This window comes from Dipodomys merriami, unplaced genomic scaffold (genome assembly GCF_024711535.1).
Source record: "Dipodomys merriami isolate MVZ:Mamm:240054 unplaced genomic scaffold, mDipMer1.0.p SCAF_6, whole genome shotgun sequence".
Lineage (NCBI taxonomy): Eukaryota > Metazoa > Chordata > Mammalia > Rodentia > Heteromyidae > Dipodomys > Dipodomys merriami.
This window is the reverse complement of record NW_027206179.1, coordinates 56,101,246-56,125,227: the sequence shown is the minus strand read 5'-3', so window position 1 is coordinate 56,125,227 and position 23,982 is coordinate 56,101,246. Positions and strand designations below refer to the sequence as shown.

Below are 23,982 nucleotides of genomic sequence, written 5' to 3'. Positions count from 1 at the left end.
CCACAACCTCAAATACAGAGGTACTTTGGTACAAATACTCAGCAAAGGTGTCTCAAGACTGTGAAGTGTTTTGTGTGATTATTTTCCTGGCACACTTAAAAAGCCTTCAAAGCTAGACTTGCATTCTGATAATTGCTATAATTCCAAAATATAGCTCATTCTATAAACTATGTAATCATGTTGGTGGGAGCATATTAGGTTAATGCTATATAATATTAATAGAGAGTAAACATTATTCTAAAGGAATGTAGAACTTAACGTTCTCAAGAAACCTTAATGTTATTACATACAAAAAAAGGAAAACTTGTCTCTGCTCTGAGTGAACAAACCCGTTTCATGGGATGAAATTCAGATAACACAGCCTGAACTATGTATATAATGCAAATATTGACTTTTTAAAATTCTGTGCCATCGTCAGTGTTGACAAAGAGCTTCTATTTTCAGAAGAGTCCAAATTTCAAGTCCCAGAACTAACAAGATGATGATCAACTATAGCCAATGACCCAGAAATGATAGAGAAAGCATGCTTCAGTAGGGTCAAACCTCCTATTTGAACTTGTTTTACTATGAAACGTTGGACATCATCATAACACACACGTCTAACCATGTGTTGAAGATACAGCCATAGCTTCTTGCACAAACTATGCTATGACTAAAACAGATTTAGCCTTTTTATCCCTTGGTCTAGTTTTGCTTTTTTTTTTAATTCGGTAGTTATACACAGAGACTTCAAGTCAATATATCATCTTAAGAATGCCATACATCTTGATCAGTGTCACCTCTTCCACCATTCTCCATCCCTCCCCTCAAGTTTCCTAGCTTCATTTTCAAATATGTATAGTGAATATTATTATCATTCCTCTCTCTCTTTATTCATCCAACCCACTCCATTAATCCAGCCCTCTCTCAAACAAAATATGCTTCATTCTTCCTGGAATTCATTCATTTAAACTGTCAGCTTCATTGTTGAAATGATTTATGCCATGAGTATCCACTCCTGTGTATACCATACTTCAGTTTAGATAGATAGATAGATAGATAGATAGATAGATAGATAGATAGATAGATAGATAGATAGATAGATAGATCATTTCTCTGTGAGTCTGACTTTACTTAACATCTGACATCCTCTTGGAAAATACCTTCTAAAACTTTCTACACTGAAAAGATAAAGACATTCAATTAAAAACAAAAACTTAAAACTTAAGAGTGAGCTTAAAACTCACTCTTACCCCCAACTCTGAATAGTCTGGTAGGCCAATTTTTGGATTCAAGAGTATCTGGGGGTGAGCCTGTGACACATTATCATGTGGGTGAGGCACGTTTTCATTATCTCCCCCTGCTGCTTTTTCAAGCTTCTTTTCAAATTATTCTGTGACACTTGGGCCATGCCCAAGTTCAATCACATCAGTGACAGGCCCTGCTTTGTCCACGCACTTGCTGACCAGTGGGAGGGTGCTGTGATTGCCAGGAGGCAAACCGGAGTTGTTTTTGAATGTGCCAGATTTTTCTTTTTTTTTTTAATTTAATTTTATTTTATTTGAGAACATACTGTACAGAGGGGTTACAATTACATGGGCAGGATAATGCATACATTTCTTACCAAGCATTGCAGCCTCCTCCTTTGTTTACCCTTCACCTCCCTTCCCAGCCTCCCCCCTCCCCCCCACCCAATCATACCCCCCTCCCCCCCCACACCGACATTGTAAAGCTGGTTTTGACATGACATTTTGTACTTCTCATTGTTGCAACAGGTCCACCTGAATCCTTAAATGACTTGTTTGTCCCCATCTCCTCCACATGTTATACTGACATCAAATATAGTGAAAGCGGGGGTTACACTGTGGGGGCGGGACATACAAAGCAACAAAGAAATAATCTTATAAATGCGTTAGAAACACATGCATGAAAGAAACGAAAACATTAAAATACATATTTAAGGGTTCATTTTCCTAACATCACATTAACTGACCTTTTCCGCTTGACTCATACCTATACTAGATATTGCAAATAAGGGAAACCATGGGACCTATGTTTCTTTGGGCCTGGCTTACTTCACTTAATATAATTTTTTCCAAATCTTTCCATTTCCTAACAAATGGAGAAATGTCATTCTTTCTGATGGAGGCATAGAATTCCATTGTGTATATATACCACATTTTCTTGATCCATTCATCTACTGAGGGGCATCTGGGTTGGTTCCATATCTTAGCTATGGTAAATAATGCTGCAATAAACATAGTTGTGCTGGTAGCTTTAGTGTGGTCTTGTTTGTAAACATTTGGGTAAATGCCCAAAAGTGGGATTGCTGGGTCATAGGGGAGATCTATGTGAAGTCTTTTGAGGAACCTCCATACTGCTTTCCAAAGTGGTTGAACAAGTTTACATTCCCACCAACAATGAAGTAAGGTTCCTTTCTGTCCACATCCCCTCCAGCATCTGTTGTTGTTAGAGTTCTTGATTTTTGCTGTTCTAACTGGAGTGAGGTGATATCTCAATGTTGTTTTGATTTGCATTTATTTTATGGCTAGGGATGTTGAACATTTCTTCATGTGTCTATTGGCCATCCTTCTTTCTTCTTCAGAGAAGCTTCTCTTTAAGTCTTTCGCCCACTTATTTATTGGGCAGTTGTTTCTTTGAGGATTTGTTGGGTGGTTTAATTTTTTGAGTTCCAAGTATATTTTAGATATGAGACCCTTGTCCATTGTATGGCTAGTAAAGATCTTCTCCCAATCGGTGGGCTTTCTATTGATCTTGCTAGCTATGTCATTTGCCCTGCAGAAGCTCTGCAACCTTATGCAATCCCATTTGTCCAACCTTTCTTTGATTTGTTGCACTTCTGGGTCTCTATTCAGATTTTTCAAAGGCAGTGAGCACTTAGTACTTTTACCCTTTGACTGCATTTGCTTTCCTTTGGTCTGCGATGAAAGATTTTTCAGAGATATTTTATTCTGTCATGATTTGGCAGAGTGTGCTGTTGTTCATCTTCTTAGGATAATTGAGAGAAAAGAAGCAATGAACATCCTCTTCCAGATATAGCTACAGCTAACTACTTTGCTTCTAAGAGCACAAGTCCTCTTCTTTCTTCTTTTTCTTTCTTCTTCCTCCTCCTCAACTTCTCCTCCTTTCTTCTTTTCGGTGTAAGTCGCAGCACAGTCAAGATTTAAAAAATAAAAACGGCAATTACTAATCAAAGTGCTCATAATAGGACTGATAAAGACTGCAATTACTTTATACAATCTATCTTTTGACATGAAGGGTACGGGAACTTATCTGAAAGTACAAAAGGAACATAGGTTTACTGTCCAAAAAAAATGCAGGATCACCAAATAAATAAATACTTGAGGTTCTAACGGTGGAAAATGGGAGAGGGGGAATGTAGGTGTTGGTAGGAAATCTATGTACCTTTGACTCATGTCTTTATATACCTAAAACTGCCAAAAAAGAAATCATAGTCGTTATGCCTTATAAAAGACACATAGAGAGAGAGGAATGTGCGAAAGAAAGGGAAACTGTTAGGTAGAAAGTAACAAAAAGTGGACATAACACATGGCACATAACATGTGGCCCATTGTGGCATTTCTTGTTTCTAAAGTATCTCGGACTCTTCAAAATGGCACTTTCCCCCCAAATTCCCTGGGTTCCTCCTTCTTCCCATAATACCCTGGGTCCCACTCAACCAATGAAAAGAACTAGGACAGTGCATGCATGACACAAGCCATCAACCAATCAGCATAAAGCCCAGGAAACATGGGGAGAGCCCCCCACTATAATAATGAACCTCTGACAGACTCTGTTGGGCTCCCATCTTTGGGACCCCTCTCTATTGAGAGTCTGTTTTGCTGCTTTTCTTTTGATGCTTTCCTTTCACTTATAAATAAATGTGATGTGTCTATCAGCCTCTCTCTCTCTTTCTTCCTCTCTCTCACACACACAAAATCATTTATAATTTTACAACATGGGTGAGCATTATTGATGTAGAATGTTTAAGGATGCAACCCAGAACTCATGTTTCCCACTGGTCTCTACTTACTGAGAATTTACTATATCTTCCCAGAGACTGCTGTAGCTTCAATCTGAAGTATGAACGGGATTTGACATTCATTCTTTTCTATTTTTAGTTGCAGGTACTACACTCTTTCTGTATATGTATATAAACATTTATGTCATGTATCTTACATATGTTTGCAATTTTTGTATGTATACAATTATATACATTTATAAAATTTCTGAGGAAATATTGAGTCTAATGGAATCCTCCAAGCACTTGTTTCTAGCTTCCTTTTCCCTGTCTCTCCTTCCTCTGACCACTCTCTTCCTTAGCAGTGGAACCTTAATCTCCTTTCTCATTTAGCTTTGGTTTCCTCTGGGGTGAATGTTGTTTCTTAAGACCCTGGGTGATCTTCTCTTTGCAGAACCCTGAATGAGCCCAGTGTTCTGTTGAGTGTGTGCTCTGGGATATAATATCTGGTTTGGAATCCAGGACAAGTAGCTAACAACCAGGCCTGCTGCAGGTTACTTACCCTTGGTGTACCTCGTGTTCTCAGAGGTAAAATGACAGTCTCAATAATCCTTACCTCAAAGGTCGATGCAAAGACCAAACTAGCTGGGGCCTGTGGACTATTTAGAATAGCTTTCACAGTAAAGATCTCTATATGTTAGCTAATCATTTTTAAGAATAACAGAAGAATGGTGCTCTTAGACATTTTGCACATAAAGAGCAGTGCTTATTTGAAACCATCTGTACATGCATCTCTATTGTATATATAAAGTGAAGTTGGAAAAGGACATTAGCTGGAAAGTCTACCAGAGGGATTCTTTGTCTCTCTGATAGCCTTTTCTAGTTTCTTGCACAGATTATACATTTCTGTTAGAAGTTAGGTCAACAGAATGTCTGAACTTGATACTGGGCCTATTTACCCTCTGTCAGATCAACTATAGGAGTGAATTCCAGAGCCGAGTGCCGGTCATGACACCCAGCTCTCTGCTTTATTCACAATTCTAAACTCCTGGCTCTGGTGAGGAGTTCTGACTTGCTTAATCACTCCTTTATGGGTCATGGGGTATAAGGACAAGCAAAACTCAGATATTCAAGGTTTCACTCTTATAGAGTTACTTAATTGAAATCCTATTCATCAAGCTTTAATAACAATACAATAACAATACAAAATTGGCCAATATAGACTAAATGTTATAAAGGATCAACTCTTTCTTAGTCAATTCCAGTTGTTACAGCAAAAATGTAATAGACTGGTTTGCTTTAACAACAAGTATTTGTCTCTCACAGTTCAGGAGGTAGGGGAATCTAACATCAAGGGGCTCATAGTGATTGAATTCTTGGATAGGTATCTTAAGTCTTTCAGTCTTTGCCTCTACCTTGTCACTCAGTGTTCAGTGTATGCTGCGAGAGAGATTGCTTCCCTGCCCTTCTTGTAAGCACATTAACCCACCATGGGAAGCCCTTTTACCATGACCTCACCTAAACCTAATCACCCCCCAATGGCCCATGTCACACACCATCACATCTGGTTCTAAAGCTTCAATGTACGGATGTGGAGAAACACAAGCATTGAGCCCATAACAAATCCTAAGAAAGACATCAGGTTTTCCATACAGTTTTGTACTAAGGCAGTGGAGTACTGGCTTAAAAGACATAGCTCACACCTGATTGAATCCCAAGAATTCATCACAAGATACTCATGGAAACTCACTGAGTGTTTGATCTACATATTTTATTGCATTATATATTTTTGTGCTAAAAGTCAGAATGATAGCTGGGTGGAAATTTTATAGTTGCTTAAATCTCGCTTCATAATTGTAAGTGCAATTCATGCCTTACTAAAACTCACATTAAACCCTCAATAAATCAGGAAAAAAGAGTATTCTCTAGAGTCGCTTTGATTCCTTGTCAAGCACACCTTCTTGACAGCAATGCCTGTGCCTGCCCTATGCACTGATCTGTCAGCAGCCTTATTCATTTCTGTCTTTCTCTTTGCTTTTGGCCTCCCACATCTACACTGCTTTGACTGTCTCCACCCTTAGGATTTCTCCTCATCCTCCTTTGTTCAGTCTTCCTTATCTCCCTGACTTCACCATGCCCCGTAGTGCATCCCTAGACCTGTTCTCTCTCTCTCTCTCTTTTTATCTATATTCCTCCTCATGCCATTCTTCTGACCTAAGACTTTACATACATACCACTGCTTACTGGTGACTCCCAACTATATATTTCCAGTCTCGAAATCTCACTGAAATCCAGGATTGTATACCCAGAAATTTCTTGGACATTTCAACTCAGCTATTTAGAAGATAGCTCTTTTTAGGGGTGGGGGGGTGGGGTAGGTTGGTCCTGGGACTTGAATTCAGGGTCTGGGTATTGTCCCTAAGCTCTTTTCCTCAAGGCTATCACTTTGAGTCACTGCACCACCACTTCCAGTATTCTGTTGGTTTATTGGAAATAAGACTCTCATAGCTGTTCCTTTCAGGACTGGCTTTGAATGGCGATCCTCAGATCTCAGCCTCCTGAGTAGCTAGGATTACTTGTGTGAGCCACCTGGCTTGCCTTATTTTTTAATATAACTGTTTCTCCCAAAACTGATTATCCCCTCATTGTCCCTATCTTCATAAACAGGAAGACAATTAGTCAAGACAATAAATCTTAAAGTCCTTCGTCATTCTTTAGTTCCTTTCGTATACCACATCTGGTCCATCAGAAAACTGTTTCGTTCTTCTTTTGTAATAAATCCTCCATACAGCCCTACTATCTTTCTTCTAGGACTATCTATCATCTCTTTCCCAGATGGTTTTAAAGTCTTCTAATGGGGCTCTTTGTCTCAGCTCCTAGGATTTATTTTCTCTCACACAACAGCCAAAGCTTATGTTCTTAAAACAGATAAGATTATTTTACTATTATCCCACACCCAAAGTTTTCTCATTCCATATGGACAAAGTGAATGTGCAAATAGATAATTCAGGATCATGTATTAAAAATACAACTCTGACCCACGACCTACAGTCCCTAGGACCAACCAAGCAACATGATGATTCTACAACAATCAACCCAGGATAACCAGGACTTGATCTGATACCACCTTCCCTAATTTTGGTCTCACTTCCAAATCTGAACCAACCTAAGAAACCCATATAAGCATTCCTCAGGAATACCATGGGATGCCCAGCCTGTTCCTGGTTCTCTACCTACCTTTGACACTCCATCAAATTCCATCACACAAGAAGTTGTACATAAGACATAGTTGCTTGCTCTCATCTCATTGGGCAGATTTGTCTATTTCCATTTTTCAAATGTCCTTACCAGGGCTTGAACCCAAGGCCTCATCCTCTTACTCTATTCCTTTGCTCATGACTTGCACTTTCCAGTTGAGCCATGCCCCCAGTCCAGCATTCTGCTGGTTAATTGAAGAGCCTTTTTTGCCTTGGCTGGCTTCAAACCTTAATCCTACATATCTAAGCCTAAATTTAGACATGCCTACTTGCCTAGATCCAGCCTTCCCATCACCCTTCACACATATAATTTTTTCATATTATGTTACATAATATAACTTTGATCTTTTCATATGTTACTAGATAGAAAACTCCTTGAGGCCAGAGACTTTGCTTACTTTTCTATGTACTCTTCCAAGGATAGTGCCTAGCAAGTCACACCATCAGTATTTGATAAATCAGTGATTAGTTATAAAAGCTTAGATGTGGAACATTTTAAAAGTGAATGTGCCAGAGTTCTAAGAAGACACAAATAACACACTCAAGATGAGTAATTTGAAAAGGGTTCAATCTCCTAACACTATTATTACTAAGATGAGGGCAAGACTGTGGAGACCCAGAGGCAGTGATGTCTCCTAGAGCTACTGAGAGGTTGGGCCATCTCTACCTTGCAGTCTGAGGGGCCCAGAGAGGTACCACAAACAGGTACCCTGGCCTTTAGACTAGGTCAGGGGAAAGCCAGGTCTGGGAATGCGAGGAGAACAGGAGGAATAAGCCCCTACTTGTATTTCCCTTTGACTGACCTCCTCCATTCCAAAACCATAGAACAAAGTTAACATCTCCTGAAGCATCCACTAGTTAGCTCCTGGGGCAGAGAGCAGGGTGGGAATGTGAACCTTAAAGATTGTACCTGCTTTTCCTGAATTGTTTTTATCATCAAATAAACAAAACAAAAAAAAAGTGGTCATACTATTTTAAAAAATAATGGTGGCCGAGCACTGGTGGCTCAAGCCTGTAATCCTAGCTGCTCTGGAGGCTGAGATCTGAGGATCATGGTTTAGAGCCAGCCCGGGCAGGAAAGTCTGTGAGGCAGTTATCTCCAATTAACCACCAGAAAACAGGAAGTGGTGCTGTGGCTCAAGTGGTAGAACGCTAGCCTTGAGCTGAAGAGCTGAGGGACAGTGCCAAGGCCCAGAGTTCAAGCCCCACACTGACAAAAAAAAAAGGTGTAGTGAGTGTGTCTATGTGAATGCAACACATACCAAACAGGTTTACAGCTGACTACCAAATTTGTTTGGGGTTTAAGATGTCAAACTAGTGGATTAAGTGCTTCTTATAAATTGATGAGTGGATAAAACAAACGTGGTACACGTGCAGAAGGGAATATTATTCAGCCATAAAAATAATAGGATTATATCGTTTACAGGAAGATAGACTATCACATTGAGCAAGATAAGTCAAGCTCAGAAAGACAGATGCCATGTTTTCACTCATATGTGCAATCTAGACTTCTTAAAAATGTTTTTATTGTAAAAATAACTAGATTCATGAATCCTGAAGAAATTGCTATTTTTCACAGTGTTGAGCAATATAATCCTATTACATTGATCATGAATCATCCAAAAGGATTGTTCTTTCTAAAATTATTTTCTTTGACTGGTTGTATAAGAGGTGTCAATTCAATGTCATTTACGTGTGCAATGACTCTCCATCAATGTCACCCCTTCCCTCATTCTCCTCCATCTTTCCCAACCCCACAGATCCTATATTATGACTGTTTCTCCCACCCTTCCTCTCTCCAATTAACTTCCCCACTACCTGTCACCTTGTACTCATATCAATTCTGAATGTATCTATTATCTCAGTTTAAGACCTGAAACTTTGAAACTACTACAAGTAGCAGTAGGAGCAACACCAGAACTTATTGACATAGGAACTTCATGAGTAGAATTTCAGTATATTCCAGGGAGAGAGAAGGACACATGGGATTGTATTAAGCTGAAAAGTGAAGGACATAGTTACTAAGTTAAACGGACAGAATAGAATATCTTTTCCAGCTTTACATCTACCTAATATCGAGAATATACAGAGCTCAAAAAACTAAACCCCCCAAAGAATCAGTGGCCCAATTAATAAGTTGGCAAAGGAGACAGAGACCTCACAGAAAAAAGAAGGACCACTCTTTAGATGAAAAAAATAACAGCAGATACTACTACATGCTTGGATTCTAATCTTGACTCAACAGTGAGCCCTCTTGGCAACTAAGCTTGACTCTGAGAGCCTGAGGTCCCCAGTGTAAAGTAAGCAATGGGTCAAGAGGACTCAGGTCTTTGCACCTCTCAGTGTGTCCCATTCCAGGGGGAGGTGCTAGTATATGCCAAGAGAACAAGCTGGATTTAAAAGAACTGCATCCACAGCACTTACTAATTGGGAGAAATGCAGTAACTGGTGGAAAAAGCCACCTTGGGTTTCATGATGGGTATTTTTCTTTTTTAGTTTATTGATACAGAGTACGGACACCTTCACATCTGCTTCCGTTTACCTCTTTCCCTTCCTTCCCTTGAACTGTGTTATCCAAAAAGAAAAAAAAAGGAAAGAAGGAAGGAAGGAAGGAAGGAAAGAAAGAAAGAAAGAAAGAAAGAAAGAAAGAAAGAAAGAAAGAAAGAAAGAAAGAAAGAAAGAAAGAAAGAAAGAAAGAAAGAGGGGGGAAGGGGGAGGGAAAACCTCAGCCATTAGAGAATCTCACTTCTCACTTGCATAGGATTTTTTTCAGGAATAAGAAGTTTGGTCAGATACTATAATGGCAGTGGTTGTGCTTTCTCCTTAGAGTCAACTGTATTCATCCCTCAGTCTGAATACAGCATTGAAGAAGATGTGGGTGAATTGCTTATTCCCCTCCAGAGGACTGGGGACGTCAGCCAGGAGCTGATGGTGATCTGCTACACAGAGCAAGGTAGAGCCATTCGTGAAAGAACTGCAGATATATACACACCTCCTTAACCTTTTGCACCCATGACTTTTCTCCATGATAATTTAGCATTATTAACAGATTTTTTTTCATAGATACAAAAAGACATCAATTTAGCAGTTTGAGGCCAGCTTTGGTAAAACATTGATGAGACCCCTGTCCCCATTTCAACAAGTTGAATGTGGTATGAGGGCACCTGTCATACCAGCTACACAGAGGACATAGATAGTAGGATCATAGTCTAAGGCCAGTTCTAGGGGAGAAATCAGGAATCCATCTGGAAAATAATTTAAAACAAAAAGGACTGGATGTGGCTCAATGAGCAATGAGTTCTAACCCAGTACTGGCGTGGTATATATATATATATATGTGTGTGTGTGTATTTATTTATTTGTAAATATAAGTATTTATAGATAATATTGTAAATATTATAAATATATTTTAAATATAAAATATAAATATTTTTATAAAAATATGCTGTATTTTTATATATTCTGGCATATATATTTACCAGTATTGGGGTTATACATATTACATATATCATATTTTATACATATATATATATATAATGTGATAATAGATCTAAATTTTCTCCAAAAGTTTTACCAAACATAATAGATACCTTTTCAGATAATATAAGAAAAGGTATATTACTTTGGTACATCATTATATGACCATATATGTGTAAATTTTGCAACAATAATCAATAATGTTTCCTTTGTGCATATTATTTTAAAATGATTAAAGTTGAGTTGAAATATATCAGGATAAATAATCCTAACTGCTGTTGTATTTTGATCAAAGTTAGCAGTCAGTGATTTTAAGCTATGTAGTCCTGAAAGGTTTCAAAAATTCCATGAAACATTTATGTTAGCAAATGTAATGTTTCACACACACATTTAAAATTTAAAACTTGTCTAAACACATAACAAACGATTCCAATTATTTATTTTGCTAATGAGTAAATATCCTCTGACAATTGAATTTATACAATCCAAAATTAAGATTTATCTATAATTGTCATTAATACACTACATATCTTCCTAGATTTTCCAATAATAGAAAAGAAAATGTTACAGAGGCTGTTAATATATGAGGAAGCTTTCATTAACATCTTCATTAATATGTATGTGAATTGAACACCAGTCTAGAACAATTAAAAACAGACTTCAGGATTCACTCTTGGGTTCCCAGAGCAAGTGGCTTAATGTGTGCACACCAAGTGTGTAAAACCTAATAGAGCAGTGGAGAGGATTAATGAGCCAAGCATGTAAGGCCCTTGGCTCTTGGCCTGCAGTCGTATTTGAACAGTAGGAGCTATTATTTCACAATACCGTGTTGATCCAAACAATCCACTGATGGGAGAGACAGGAGAACAGCGGAAATTGCCATTGATGAGAAAGACAAGCAAACGGTGGAAACTGGACCCTGGCTTTTAGCTTGAGGTCATTGTGAGGTTGAATCTCATGACCATGGAACAGAAAGTGATTGCTTGTGTAGTTCTGGGTGTTCAGATGCAGTGGCGACCACTGAAATACAACACAGCAAAAATGAATGGTTTCAAGAAATACCCTGGGAATACAACAGTGACACATGAAAACCTCTTGAATTCTTTTCACCTCCAGGAACAGCAACTGGAACTGTGCCTACTTCCGTGTTGTCCTACTCTGATTACATATCCAGGCCTGAGGACCACACCAGTGTCATTCGCTTTGACAGAGAGGAACGGGAAAAAGCATGTCGCATCATTGTTATTGATGACTCCTTGTACGAAGAGGAGGAGAGCTTCCGGGTCCGGCTGAGCATGCCCATGGGTGGGAAAATGGGCTCAGAGTTCCCAGGAGCTCGGGTTACCATCCTCCCTGACAAAGATGATGGTGAGTATCTATGGACCTCAAAAATCCTTCACTAGCCAAGAACAACAGCATGGCTGAAAACTTTCTAGACAGGAAAATCTGAAAACAAAAAACATCATACCCAGCACATCTATTTTATGCTAATTTTATGACATGATTCCTATTTTAAGGCATAAGCTTTCCAAAGGGCAAAAGTCAAACCTATGTGTCCTGTTTCTCAGTAGTTTCTTTCACAATGCTATTTACATCAGGTGATTACAACTTTTTAAATTTCATCATGATGAAATTTTAACAAAACTAATTTATCTCTTTTTCATGTGGCTTTCTTTTTTTGGGGGTTTCCGGTCATGGGGCCTGAACTCTGGGCCTGGGTGCTGTCCCTCAGCTCTTCAGCTCAAGGCTAGCACTCTACCACTTGAGCCACAGTGCCACTTCCGGCTTTTTTTTTTCTGCTTATGTGGTGCTGAGGAATTGAATCCAGGGCCTCAAGCATGCAAGGCGAGCGCTCTACCACTGAGCCACCTTCCCAGCCCTATGTGGCTTTCTTTTTAAAGCTTACAGTTTGTAACTTCTGTTTTTCAAAGAAATATGCCTGCAAAGGAACCAGTAGGTCACACCTATAATCCTAAGTACTAAGGAGGCTGAGATCTGAGGATTGAGATTTGAAGCCAGTTTAGGAAGGAAAGTTCATGAGACTCTTTCCAATTAGCTACCAATGGCCAATCAAGTTAAAGGATAGGAGGTTGAGGAGGACCAGTGGATGAGGCACAGACAGAATAAGTCCATGAGAACAAATTAAAGACAAGCTGATGTGTAAGAACAGGATGCTCCAAGGAATTAAGGGAGAACAAGGAAAGTGCTCCATATCCAGCAGAACAATAAAGAGGCCTCAGGTAAGCCCAGTTGGGTGTCTCTTGGGTAAAACCATTTCTCTCCCATCCATGTTTCCATTCAGATATCTGAACCTTTTCTTCTTTTTTTTTTTTTTCTTTTTTTGTCAGTCATGGGGCTTGAACTCTGGGCCTGGGCACTGTCCATGAGTTCTTCAGCTCAAGGCAAGCACTCTACCACTTGAGCCACAGCACCACTTCCAGTTTTCTGGTGGTTTATTGGAGATAAGAGTCTCAGGGATTTTTCTGCCTGAGCTGGCTTTGAACTATAATCCTCAGATCTCAGCCTCTTGAGTAGCTAGGATTATAGGCATGAGTCACCAGCGCCCAGCTAAACCTTTTCTTTATACTTATTTAAAATACCATTAGTAAAACAAACCCAATGTATAGTTCTTCAAGGGTTCTGTTTTTAAGAAGCTCAGCAGTGAGATTAATGTTGATCTGCTAAAGGAATGATTCCTCTGGCGAGGTAACACAGCTGATGGTTCAGGCTTTCCACGAAGCTTTATCTTCCTCACTGTGAGGTATCTCAGCTTGGTGTTCAGCAAGCTATAACTTTGGAGTGACTTGTCTACCTCATCTACTTCTACTGCTCCATACAAGCCTTTGGGCTGACATACTTCACAGACTATCACACGGACTGAATGATGATTTCTTAGTACTTCGGGGAAAACTATACAGAAGAAAAAAAAAATGATGGTATAGAACCTAGAACCTGTACTCATGACATTCATATCTTTTTATTCACTCTCCTGTTTGGTTCTGTATAAGGAAATTCTCACTATTGTCTTTCTCTTATTGTATCACTTATTGTAGGACTGTTAATATGATGACGACAATCACTAGAGCAGTCATCTTTCTTTTATTCTGATTTGAGAGAAGCAAGGATACCCACATTAATGGAAAGAAAGTCAATTTTCTTTCACATGTACTATCATTTGGATCTGAAATGTTCCCCAGAAGCTTTTGTGACCATCCTTTGTGACTATCAGGAAACACAGGATGCAATAGTGGGTGGAGTCTAGTCAGAGGATGTTAGATCACTGGGGGAAATTTCAAGAGCCCATCCCCTTCCTCTCCTTGTTTGTTTCCTAGCTGCCATGAGGTAAGCATCTTCCTCCATCACATTTTCTCACAATAGGGTGCTGCCTTACAACAGGGCCAAAGCAGCCAGGCCAACTGACCATGAACTGAAACCTCCAAAATTGTGAGCCAGGATCTCAAGTTTTTTCTCACAGTGATGGAAAGCTGACATGATTTCTAATGGTAGAAATACAACGGTAACAGCTCTGACTTCTGTGAGTACTGAGGATTTTCCCTAAGTGACCCAGAGCATTCTCAAATTCTACAAAGTATAGGTACCTTTTCCACTGGATAAATGGATAACTACAAGTTACAAAAGTTTACAAAACTACTTAAGCCAGGCCACCAAAGGTGACTCACACTATAATCCTAAACTCCTCGGGAGGCTGAAATCTGAGGTTGTGGTCCAAAGTTAGCGAGGGCAGGAAAATCCATGAGTTTCTTATTTCCAGTTAATCAAAAAAAAAAAAAAAGGTTGGAAGTGGAACTGTGACTGAAAGGTGCCAACTTTGAATATAAAAAGTTAGGTAGAGTGTCTAGGTCCTGAGTTCAAGCCCCAATACTGACGTAAGAAAGAAAGAGATAGAGAGGAAGATAAAAAAAACTGCTTAAGATTACAAAGCTGCAAAGTGTTACATATGGTTTTAGAGTCTAGGTTTAATTAGCTCATATTTGATGGGCTTTTCCACTAGACTCTCTTGATTTCTAAATTTCATCAAGGGGGTTATAATCTTCTGACATATCTGAAGAGAGAAAATTGACAATGAGACTAAAACAAAACAATTTGAATATAAGACAACATTGGTCAAAGTGATATCACTTGTGAGATGGCCAGTTCATAATCCACTAAAAATCATGTAATTGGAGTGTGGGTATACAAGCTGGCCCCACAGTCGAGGTAAGGTATCCTTTGTGCTTTTTCTCGTGCTTTGCACTCTCATTACCATGCTTGTTTCTGGAGTAATGAAGATAACAGGTGAAGAATCAATAAACCAACCTTCTTCATTCTTAGCCCTTTTAAAAAGAACGATGGTTGTCACTGTCTCTTGTTTCTTTAGTAACAAGCCTCCCTCTCCACTCCCATTATTCTGCTGAGGCTTTTTTTTTTTGGTTGGTCATGTGGCTTGAACTCTGGGCCTGGGCCCTATCCCTCAACTCTTCAGTTCAAGGCTAGCACTCTATCACTTGAGCCACAGTGCCACTTCTGGTTTTCTGGCAGTTCATTGGAGATAAGAATCTTACAAACTTGACTGCCCAGGCTGGCTTTGAACCTTGATCGTCAGATCTCAGCCCCCTGAGCAGCTAGGATTACAGGTATGAGCCACCTGGTGCCTGGCTTCTGCTGAAACATTTTTGGGACTAATAATGGACAGAGCTGTTTGCTTTATTCACTTATTTATTTATTCTGTGTGTGTGTGTATGTTAAATCTAAGACTTGAACTCAGAGTCTTGCAGTTATTTAGCTTGCTCACAGCTAGCACTTTACCACCTGAGCCAGTCCTAAAGCTCAACCTTTGGGCTCATTGATTGGAGATGGAGTCTCATGGGGACTGTTTTGTCTAGGCTGGCTACAAACAGTGATCCTTCAGATCTCAGCTTCCTAAATAGCTAGAATTACAAGGTTGAGGCTGGGCTCTTTGCCAGCTCTTAACTGTAGGAGAGCACAATAGAGACTCTAGAAGTAGAGACATATCTTGATAAAATCAGGATTGCAGCATTAAGGAATATCTGAAATTTTTCATTATTTGGGAAAGAATTACATGCTTTACACCAGCAACACTAACCATGTGCAGATGACCCTATATATCTTTGTATCCTCAGTACTAAGTCTACCATTTAATACTGCAATGTTGGTTCTTTAGGAAAAGTATAAAAGCAATACTGGGAGTATTACTAATCTTTGTTGTCAGGCTTTGGAAATGAATTAAGGAACCTTCCAGCTAAATTCTTTCTCTGCCTTTGTGTGGAAACCCTCAGGGGTTTGACTAATGGATCTGTCTCCTTCAACCACTCTGGAAAAATTACCATGCCAGAAAGAAGCCAGGAACCTGTTTTAGAAAAGGGGGGGAGGACATCACAGTGAGCTTAGTACTAAATGTAAGTCAATGCTGTGCCACTCCAAGGCTTACTGACAGTGGAAAAGCTTTCACAGCTACAAGAACACTTAGTGAAGAAAACACTTCTAGTGCTGGAAAAAGACATCCCAGAAGGGTGCGTGGGTGAATTTTTGTATTCATTTTTGCAAAGCTGAAAAGCCTACTCGCCACCCTTTTTTGTCTTAAACATAATAATTGATGTTAATATAAACTCAAAACAAAGGAATGCTAGTCAGATGGTTCAAAGCATGGCCAGATGCAATTAAAGAGAAGACTGGACAAAACAAACTTATATTCTGCATTGAGTGTGCTAGAGTTAGAACAACATTAGAAAAGAAGAACCGGGAAAAATGGGTTTCTGCCAGCATAAAGAATTCATGCATTGTACCTTGAGATTCTTAATCTCTAATGAACTACATAAAACACAAACAAACAAAAAACTGGAAGTGAAGCTGTGACTCAAGTGGTAGAGTGCCAGCTATTGACAAAAAAGTGGAGGGACAGTGCCCAGGCCTTGAATTCAAGCTCCAGTACTAGCACAATAAAAAAGAGAAAAGAAAAAAGAAAAGCAAAGAAAAAAAGGGAAAAGAAAAGAAGGAAAGATAGAATTCAGTCCATTATTGAAATTGCCAACAAAAAGTATTAGTTACATTTACAGTTTATGGTTTTAACTGTTGCCCCTTTTCAAAATAAATTAAAACTAAATTATTACAGATTATACTCTTACACCTCAATTTAAAGCAGCTTCTGATTTTTATTTTTATTTAGTTATTTATTTACTTATTTTTGTCAGTCATGGGGCCTGAACTCTGGACCTGGGCGCTGTACCTGAGCTCTTCAGCTCAAGGCTAGCGCTCTACCACTTGAGCCACAGCGCCACTTCTGGCTTTTTCTGCTTATGTAGTACTGAGGAATCGAACCCAGGGCCTCATGCATGCAAGGCAAGCACTCTACCACTGAGCCACCTTCCCAGCCCCCAGTTTCTGATTTTTTAAAGGGCACTTTAGCCGGGTGCTGCTGACTCACTCCTGTAATCCTGGCTACTCAGGAGTTTGAGAGTGAAGGATGCCAGTTCAAACGAGCCTGGGCAGGAAGTCCATGACACTCTTTATCTACAGTAAACTACTCAGAAAAAGCCAGAAGTTGTGCTGTGGCTTAAGTGGTCAAGGGCTAGCCTTAAGCAAAAGGTCAGGAATAGCACCCAGGCCCTGAATTCAAGCCCCCAAACACACACACACACACACACACACACACACAGAGAGAGAAGCACTTTTTATTATAATCATTTCAGGTTTACAAAATTTCAGCATTTATTCATAGTCAACAAATATGGGTAGGAGAGGACAGAAAGAGAAAGCTGTGTGCATTGAGTGAATGTGTCATCCATTAAAGACATGGAGAAATAAATGATGGCTCCATGTTTGGCCTTGAGAGGACCCTGGGGCTCTCCACTATTCTGATTCCTAACCCTGCCTACTTTGTTCTAGGCCTTAATCAGAAGGCCAGCTCTCAGAGATGTTCCAAAAAGGAAGATAGTTGCAGTTTAAAATAAAAGCAAGCTATCACTGGTCAGAGACTGCTGAGTGGGTTCCTTAGCATTGGGGTTCTGTCTGACTCAGCCTCTAAAGAGCTTGTGTTGTGTTCCTGTGAATTCCCCTGGTGTTTCTGAAACTAGGTAAGTGTTCTGCTCACCCCAGGCCAAGTGTTAACAAGCTTTGTTCCACTGCATGTACACAAGCTTGGCAGGTAGCCATCTGACTCTCCTGCTAAGTCCCATGCAAACATTTCCCCACAAGACTAGAAAAGGCAAAGACTCTAGAGTTCTTAGGACAACAGCAAACTGTTGTGTATCGTTTACACTAAACAAGGACCTTCTTGCCCATAAGAAAGTGAACACAGGGAACTGTGCCAGGATCTGGGTCTAGTTCATTCAGAAGTGCATCCTCAGGTTCATGGAGTATACTTGCAGGCTTGTGGCCTTTTGGTGACTCAAGATGAAGTGACTGTATAGGAACAGGTCACAGTGGTTAAATTGAGTCATGTCTCTCAGCATTTGCTTAGAAAAGTGTGCAGAGGCCATCTTAAAAAAAACACAGAATATATCACACTACAAATCTCAATAATGATCTATATGGAAGTGGTGATACTTGTCTCTAACTAAAAATGCCTTTCTTCTTTGAACCATTTTACGCTTTCCCTGTCACACTTCTGAAGAAAAAGAAAGCATCTTTCTCATCTTTTCTCTAAGAAATAACAGCTCCTCATTCTGCCTGCCAGAATGGGTCTTTGAATACAATACAGTCAGCCCTCTCTATCCGTGAGTTCCACACATACAGATTCAATCATCTTCAAATCAAAAAGAGTTGAAAAGTATTAGATCTGGGCTGAAGTTGCACAGATTTTTTTGTATGTGTCTTTATTCCCTAAGTCATATGGTGGGCAGAAGTTCTGAACCAGAGTCCCCTTCCCCCTGCAACCCTGTCTTGAAGTAATATGGCAAAATTGTTTGTATACCATTTACATTGTACTCAACATTATAAATAAGAGGGGAATGATTTAAAATGAAGATGAGCTAAGTTTTCTGTAAACACTGTTCATTCCAGAAAGAGACTTGTGTCTGTGAACTTGGGTATTTAGGAGAGGGTCTTAGAACTGGTCTCCCATGGAGACCAAGAGGCGATAGTGCATTTATGCATCTGTTCACTATTGTGGAACCTGTCTGTCATGTTCCAGGGCCTCTGATAGATTAACAGAGACCAAGAATTTGTCCTGCTACCCTCACTGCATATAGGTACAGTGAGCAGTTCCCTCTTGACTACAACCAGCAGGGTTTGAAAGGCACATTCACACCCCTTTTGATCGGAATGTTCTAACTCTTGAAGTTACTTGTTATCACGAGTTAATACAGTTTAGCAGTTTAAAAATTTCATTTTAAATAGACCACTACAGTTTCTTCCAAAACCCTCTATTGCACTCTTCTGTCTGAAACCCATATATCTACTAAGTCACTTCTAGCATACCCCAATGGTGGGGTATGATGGTAAATCTATAAATCTATAAAGGATTTGGGCAAAGAGACAGACAAAAAATGCGTCATGAGACACTGTGAAGCAGGGCTCCACATGGGGTAGGAGCCTTCAGAAGGGCATGCAGTTTGGGCCTTGGGCTCCAGGAAGGCTAATCTTCCACCACACAAAGAACTGAGATGACTGAGTCATTCGAGTTGGCAGCTTGTAAATTGATGTTCATTGTCACATGTCCGAATAGGCTGTGACAATCTCTCTATTGTGAAGACAGTCTCACTGTTTGGGATGAGCCATACAGGTCAGCAGCCCCTGCCTTTAAATACATTTCTGTGAAAAGAAATAAAAGGGCCGATCACTCTTTATTATAGGCACGGTGAGAGAAAATAGCTTCCGCTTTCCACCTTGGGTGGCTGAAATCCATCTCAGCTTCAGCCTCCCCTGGGGTGCTTCCTACACAATCAGCTTCACGGTCCCAGGAAATGCACCACCAAACTAAAGAGCGCTGGTGAGAATGCCAACAAGGAGATCATTCTTTTCCTTTAAAAAAAAATAAATAAATAAACAAAACCACTCTTATTCAATGGGGCGGTTTTCAGGAGTAATCAACTTCCAGGGGGAAAACTGAAAAACCAAAAAAAAAAAAAAATGTGAAAAGCCAAGCGACCGTCTTTACAGTGCCAGTGTTGCAAGATGATGCTGTAAGCAGGAGCAGGGCAGGAATTTGATGGCTAAGGTGCTTGGTTCTATACTCCATGCCTGTGTATGTATGTGGTCTCCATCTCAATAAAGGGGTGGAGAGAGGGACAGAAGTTTAGACCATTCGCCAGAGATCCTTGCCTCCTGACAGGCCTCATGTGCACATTTTCACTGATAATCATCAAGAACACATATTTTCAAGTTCTTTTCAAGGTTGGTAAACTTCAGGGATAGCATGTGTTGGATCTAGTTCAAAACATCGAAAGGCTAAGTCAACTATTAGCTGGAGGGAGAGGGGTGGTTTGATTAATTCTCAGGGGATGGCTTATTACCTGGTTCAAAACATTGCATCAGGGAAATTATGGAATTTAGTTGTGCTTGCAAACCTCCTTGTCTTCTCTTTCTTTCTAAAGAGTGTGAGAGAGAAAAAAATGATACAGGCATACAAGTTACAGTGTTCATGAATATGTGTTATCTGAATATGGGAAATCATATTAAAATGATAATGCTGACAGATGTTAGTACCCTGGCTATGGTTTTCCCATTAGTTATCAACCACTTATGAGACAAAGATAGTTTTCTAAGTCAGTTTTCCTTGAGAGGATTTCCCTTGCAGAAAGGAATGCAGAGAGTGAGCATGTGAAGATTGCAGGGGTGTTCAATGAAAGGACTAGCTGCCAGCTAGTCCGTATTGACACAGAGCCACGAGCTTCTGGGAAGGACAGAAGAAGGTGCTGGGTAATACAGTTTAATGGTGTGACTTCCCAGAGCCCCAGTGCATTATCTCATGTTGCAGAACAGAAATCCAAGACCTAAGGCTTCTCCATGGTAAACATTTCCCAATGACCAGAGAGCACAAGTACCCACGGGCATGCGTGGAGAATGACTGTGTCTTCCATTCCTGCCCTGGAATCCATGGGCCAGGGAGGGCACTGAGCTCCCAAGCCCTTTCAGCTTGGAACAAGGGGGTCACAGCCCCTTCCTCAGCCTCCAGTGGGTACATGTCAAGGGTCTGTTGTTGAGCAAACTGTGGCCAGCATTGTTTATTTTTCCAGTGACAGCCACAGCTTTTGTTCTTGAGACCTCACACGGATGCTGTTTAACACTTTATTAGTTGTAGCCTGTCTCCCTTCAGCTGTTGGGATTCCCAAATAAATCACCATGATGTCAGAGTCTCCATTGATTCTGAAATGTTGTTTATAAAGTTCACTCTCGCAAGCAGGCACAAAAATGGACATGTTTACCGTTGGATTGCTGATTTGAGAAAGCAGGGACAATTGTAAAGGGGTGGGGAGAATTAGCATAATGGAATGACTCATGATCTTTCCTTCTTGGTTGGGTTTTTTTTTTCATATTTTGAGAAATGTACCTTCTTAAGTTATAAATGTGAAAGTGTATATGGCCTACTCATTTTTTTCTCTTACATAGAAGATTATATTCTTCTCTTTTACTTCAATCACCATCATTATATATAAATATATACATATGTATATTAAAGAAAATATTCTAAACATAAGCATCTGACAGTTTTTGCCTGTCTAGTTATTTAACCATTTTCAGAGGAAGTTGGGGGAGGACAAATGTTATAGTATTCACATTGAACCCCACAACTTCCTTCACCCGTCTGTGCCTCAAATCCATTTTGTTTATAAACAACAGATGACAATAATTACCTTGTAGGACTGTTAGAAATAATAACATTATAAGCACTAAAGGCATGTAAAAAGATTCTAGAGATATTGATATGACTTGTCTGCATGAATTAGATTGGCCATTACTATTATTGCATTAACCATTGTTCAGCTCCCTGGGAAACATTCCCATCCACACTACTGTGAAATGCAACAGCAAAGTTGGTAGAAATGCCAGAACCTGTTAAGAATAGAAAATGTCTTATACCTTCACAGAGAAGATGGATTTTCTGCTCTGTATTGATTTTTGTTAGGTCTAATAGTTTGTGATCATGTTTAAAGAAGACAGATCCTATGGGTTTGTCTTTTTTGAGTCATAAGATTTTTAAAGTCATGACAAGAGTACTAAACGGAAGCACACCAACTACATAGTGACAGTCTAACTCTCTCTCCACCGAAGCCTCATCTTCTCCCCTGAGCCAGTGCAGTTTGCTGTGAGTTCTTCCATGCATAGTTACACATTGTTGCACATTGTTGTTTTCATTTTGATTAGAAGCAATTGTGTGTCACTAGAGTGCAGTAGAAGCTAAAACATATTCTTGAAGCAGTCTTCTGGTCCCCATGTTGCCTATTCGTTGGCTTTGGTTCTTGTACTTTTAGACCTCAGTTTCCACATCTGTGATATGGGAAAGTTATACTACTACTTGCTGAGACAACATTTAATTTTGTCAGGAAGATCTAGTGGACATATATAAATATGAATATGTGTTATACGTGTAGCCTTAAAGCACTCTAAAAGCACTCAGTAAATATTGGTTATTATTATGTGATCAGATAGACATTATCTTGTGATACACTTCATTTCACATAACAGCCTGTCGTGAAAATCTTTTTAGGTAAACTCATATGAGCTCCACTAATCCTTTGAATATTGAATATATTGTATGTTTGCACAATGTAGCTAAAACATATTCAACAGGGCATATTTAACAGATCTCTTTGAAATCACATATATTCTGTAATCACATATATGGCCATCACTTATTTACCTAGTATCTCTCACATTCCCTTTTAAATGTAACAACATTTAATGAGACAACAAAGTACTTGCATGGTACAATACCCATAATGATTAATACTCACTGAGAGCCTGCAGCATGCCAAGCGCTGCTCTGAGCTCATTCTATATACACGCTTCCTAATCTTATTTGTGAGGCAGGTCCTGTTTTGTCCTCAAATAAGGTAGTCAAACAGTCTTGCTTTGTAAGTTGCCTGAGGCCCTACCACTAGACAGGAATGGAACTACAGCCCCCTTGCATGCAAAACAATCATTCACCTATGAAAGGACATCCACAGTGTCACCTGGCTGCAATCCAAGAGTGTGTTATACCCCTCAGTAATAAAGTAAATATATCAAACATTCTGTTTACTTAAAGAGAGCTCTCACATGTACCATCATTCCTCTCTTTGATCTTAGACAACAGAAAATATTTATTATTGAACACAAAGCGATATGAACACTGCTACATATGAACACTGCTATATAAGTCAGCATCTAGCTGGGCACCAGTGACTCACACCTGCAATCCTAGCTACTGAGGAGACAGATCTGGGGGTCATGGTTTGAAGGCAGCCTGAGCAGGAAACTCTGTGACTCTTTAGTCCAATTAATAGCTGTAAGTGGATGTGTGGCTCAAATGGTAGAGTGCCAGCCTTGGGCAAAAAAAGGCACCCAGCATATTGGGGGTCTATTAGCTTGTTGGTAAGGTAGCACACTAAGTAAGTGTATAGGAATTGAGGCACTGGGGAAACATCGTCTCCTTTGCCTTTTAAATTTCCTAGTGGGTGAGGGTTTTACCTACTAAGTGAGAGCAGAGCTCATTCCTTTCCTGCTTAAGCAAATTATGTCAGTGGTGTCTGGAGACTTGAAAGATACACATCCAAACACAGATTTGGGAAGAATTTATTTCACCCACATCAAACAACCTGGCCACATTCCATCTATGATTCACTTTCAAAAGTTGCTTCTCTGCAGGCTTTCTATTGCCTGTAAAACTGATTTAACGTTGACTCAATACATTATTTTTTAACTAGTCTTCCCAAATAATTATGCTCATATTTACATTAAATTTCATGCAACAGGAGAAAAAAAAACCTGCATGCAATCTTACTCTGTGCCACTGGATGATAGAGTTCTGATGACTTGGACATAGAAATTTCACTTTCAACTCAGGCTGACCCTGGGGAAGATCAGAAAGAATTTGGAGTGCCGCTAGATTGTTAGTAGAGTCTCTGATAAACTCTGTCTTTTTGAAGAAGAGCTGACTGTGTGTCCTCCAAGGGAATTTCCCATCCTTATCAGCTTCTAAGTATGTGTCCGCTCTTCTTTATCCTTTTGGAGAAAACTAGAATTTGCCAGAAAAATGAATGTCAAAATTGTACCCTTAAAATAACATCTATTTTTACACAATCATCAGTTTTGGCTCAAGATTTTGAAAATGTTTTTTTTTTGAAGACC

The 23,982-nt window shown here is 39.6% G+C and overlaps 1 protein-coding gene across 4 annotated transcripts in view; it reads left to right on the top strand.

The window, feature by feature from the left end:
- Positions 1 to 23,982, top strand: part of Frem2 (FRAS1 related extracellular matrix 2) — a 168,272-nt gene that overhangs the window by 86,196 nt on the left and 58,094 nt on the right. For all 4 annotated transcript variants that reach the window (XR_011367901.1, XR_011367902.1, XR_011367900.1 and 1 more), the window contains exons 5-6: positions 10,046 to 10,171; positions 11,812 to 12,063. Coding sequence is in view for 1 of the 4 variants with exons in the window: in XM_070002916.1 (XP_069859017.1) it covers positions 10,046 to 10,171; positions 11,812 to 12,063 (378 nt within the window). In the remaining 3 variants the exon portion in view is untranslated. The remainder of the gene's footprint in view (positions 1 to 10,045; positions 10,172 to 11,811; positions 12,064 to 23,982) is intronic.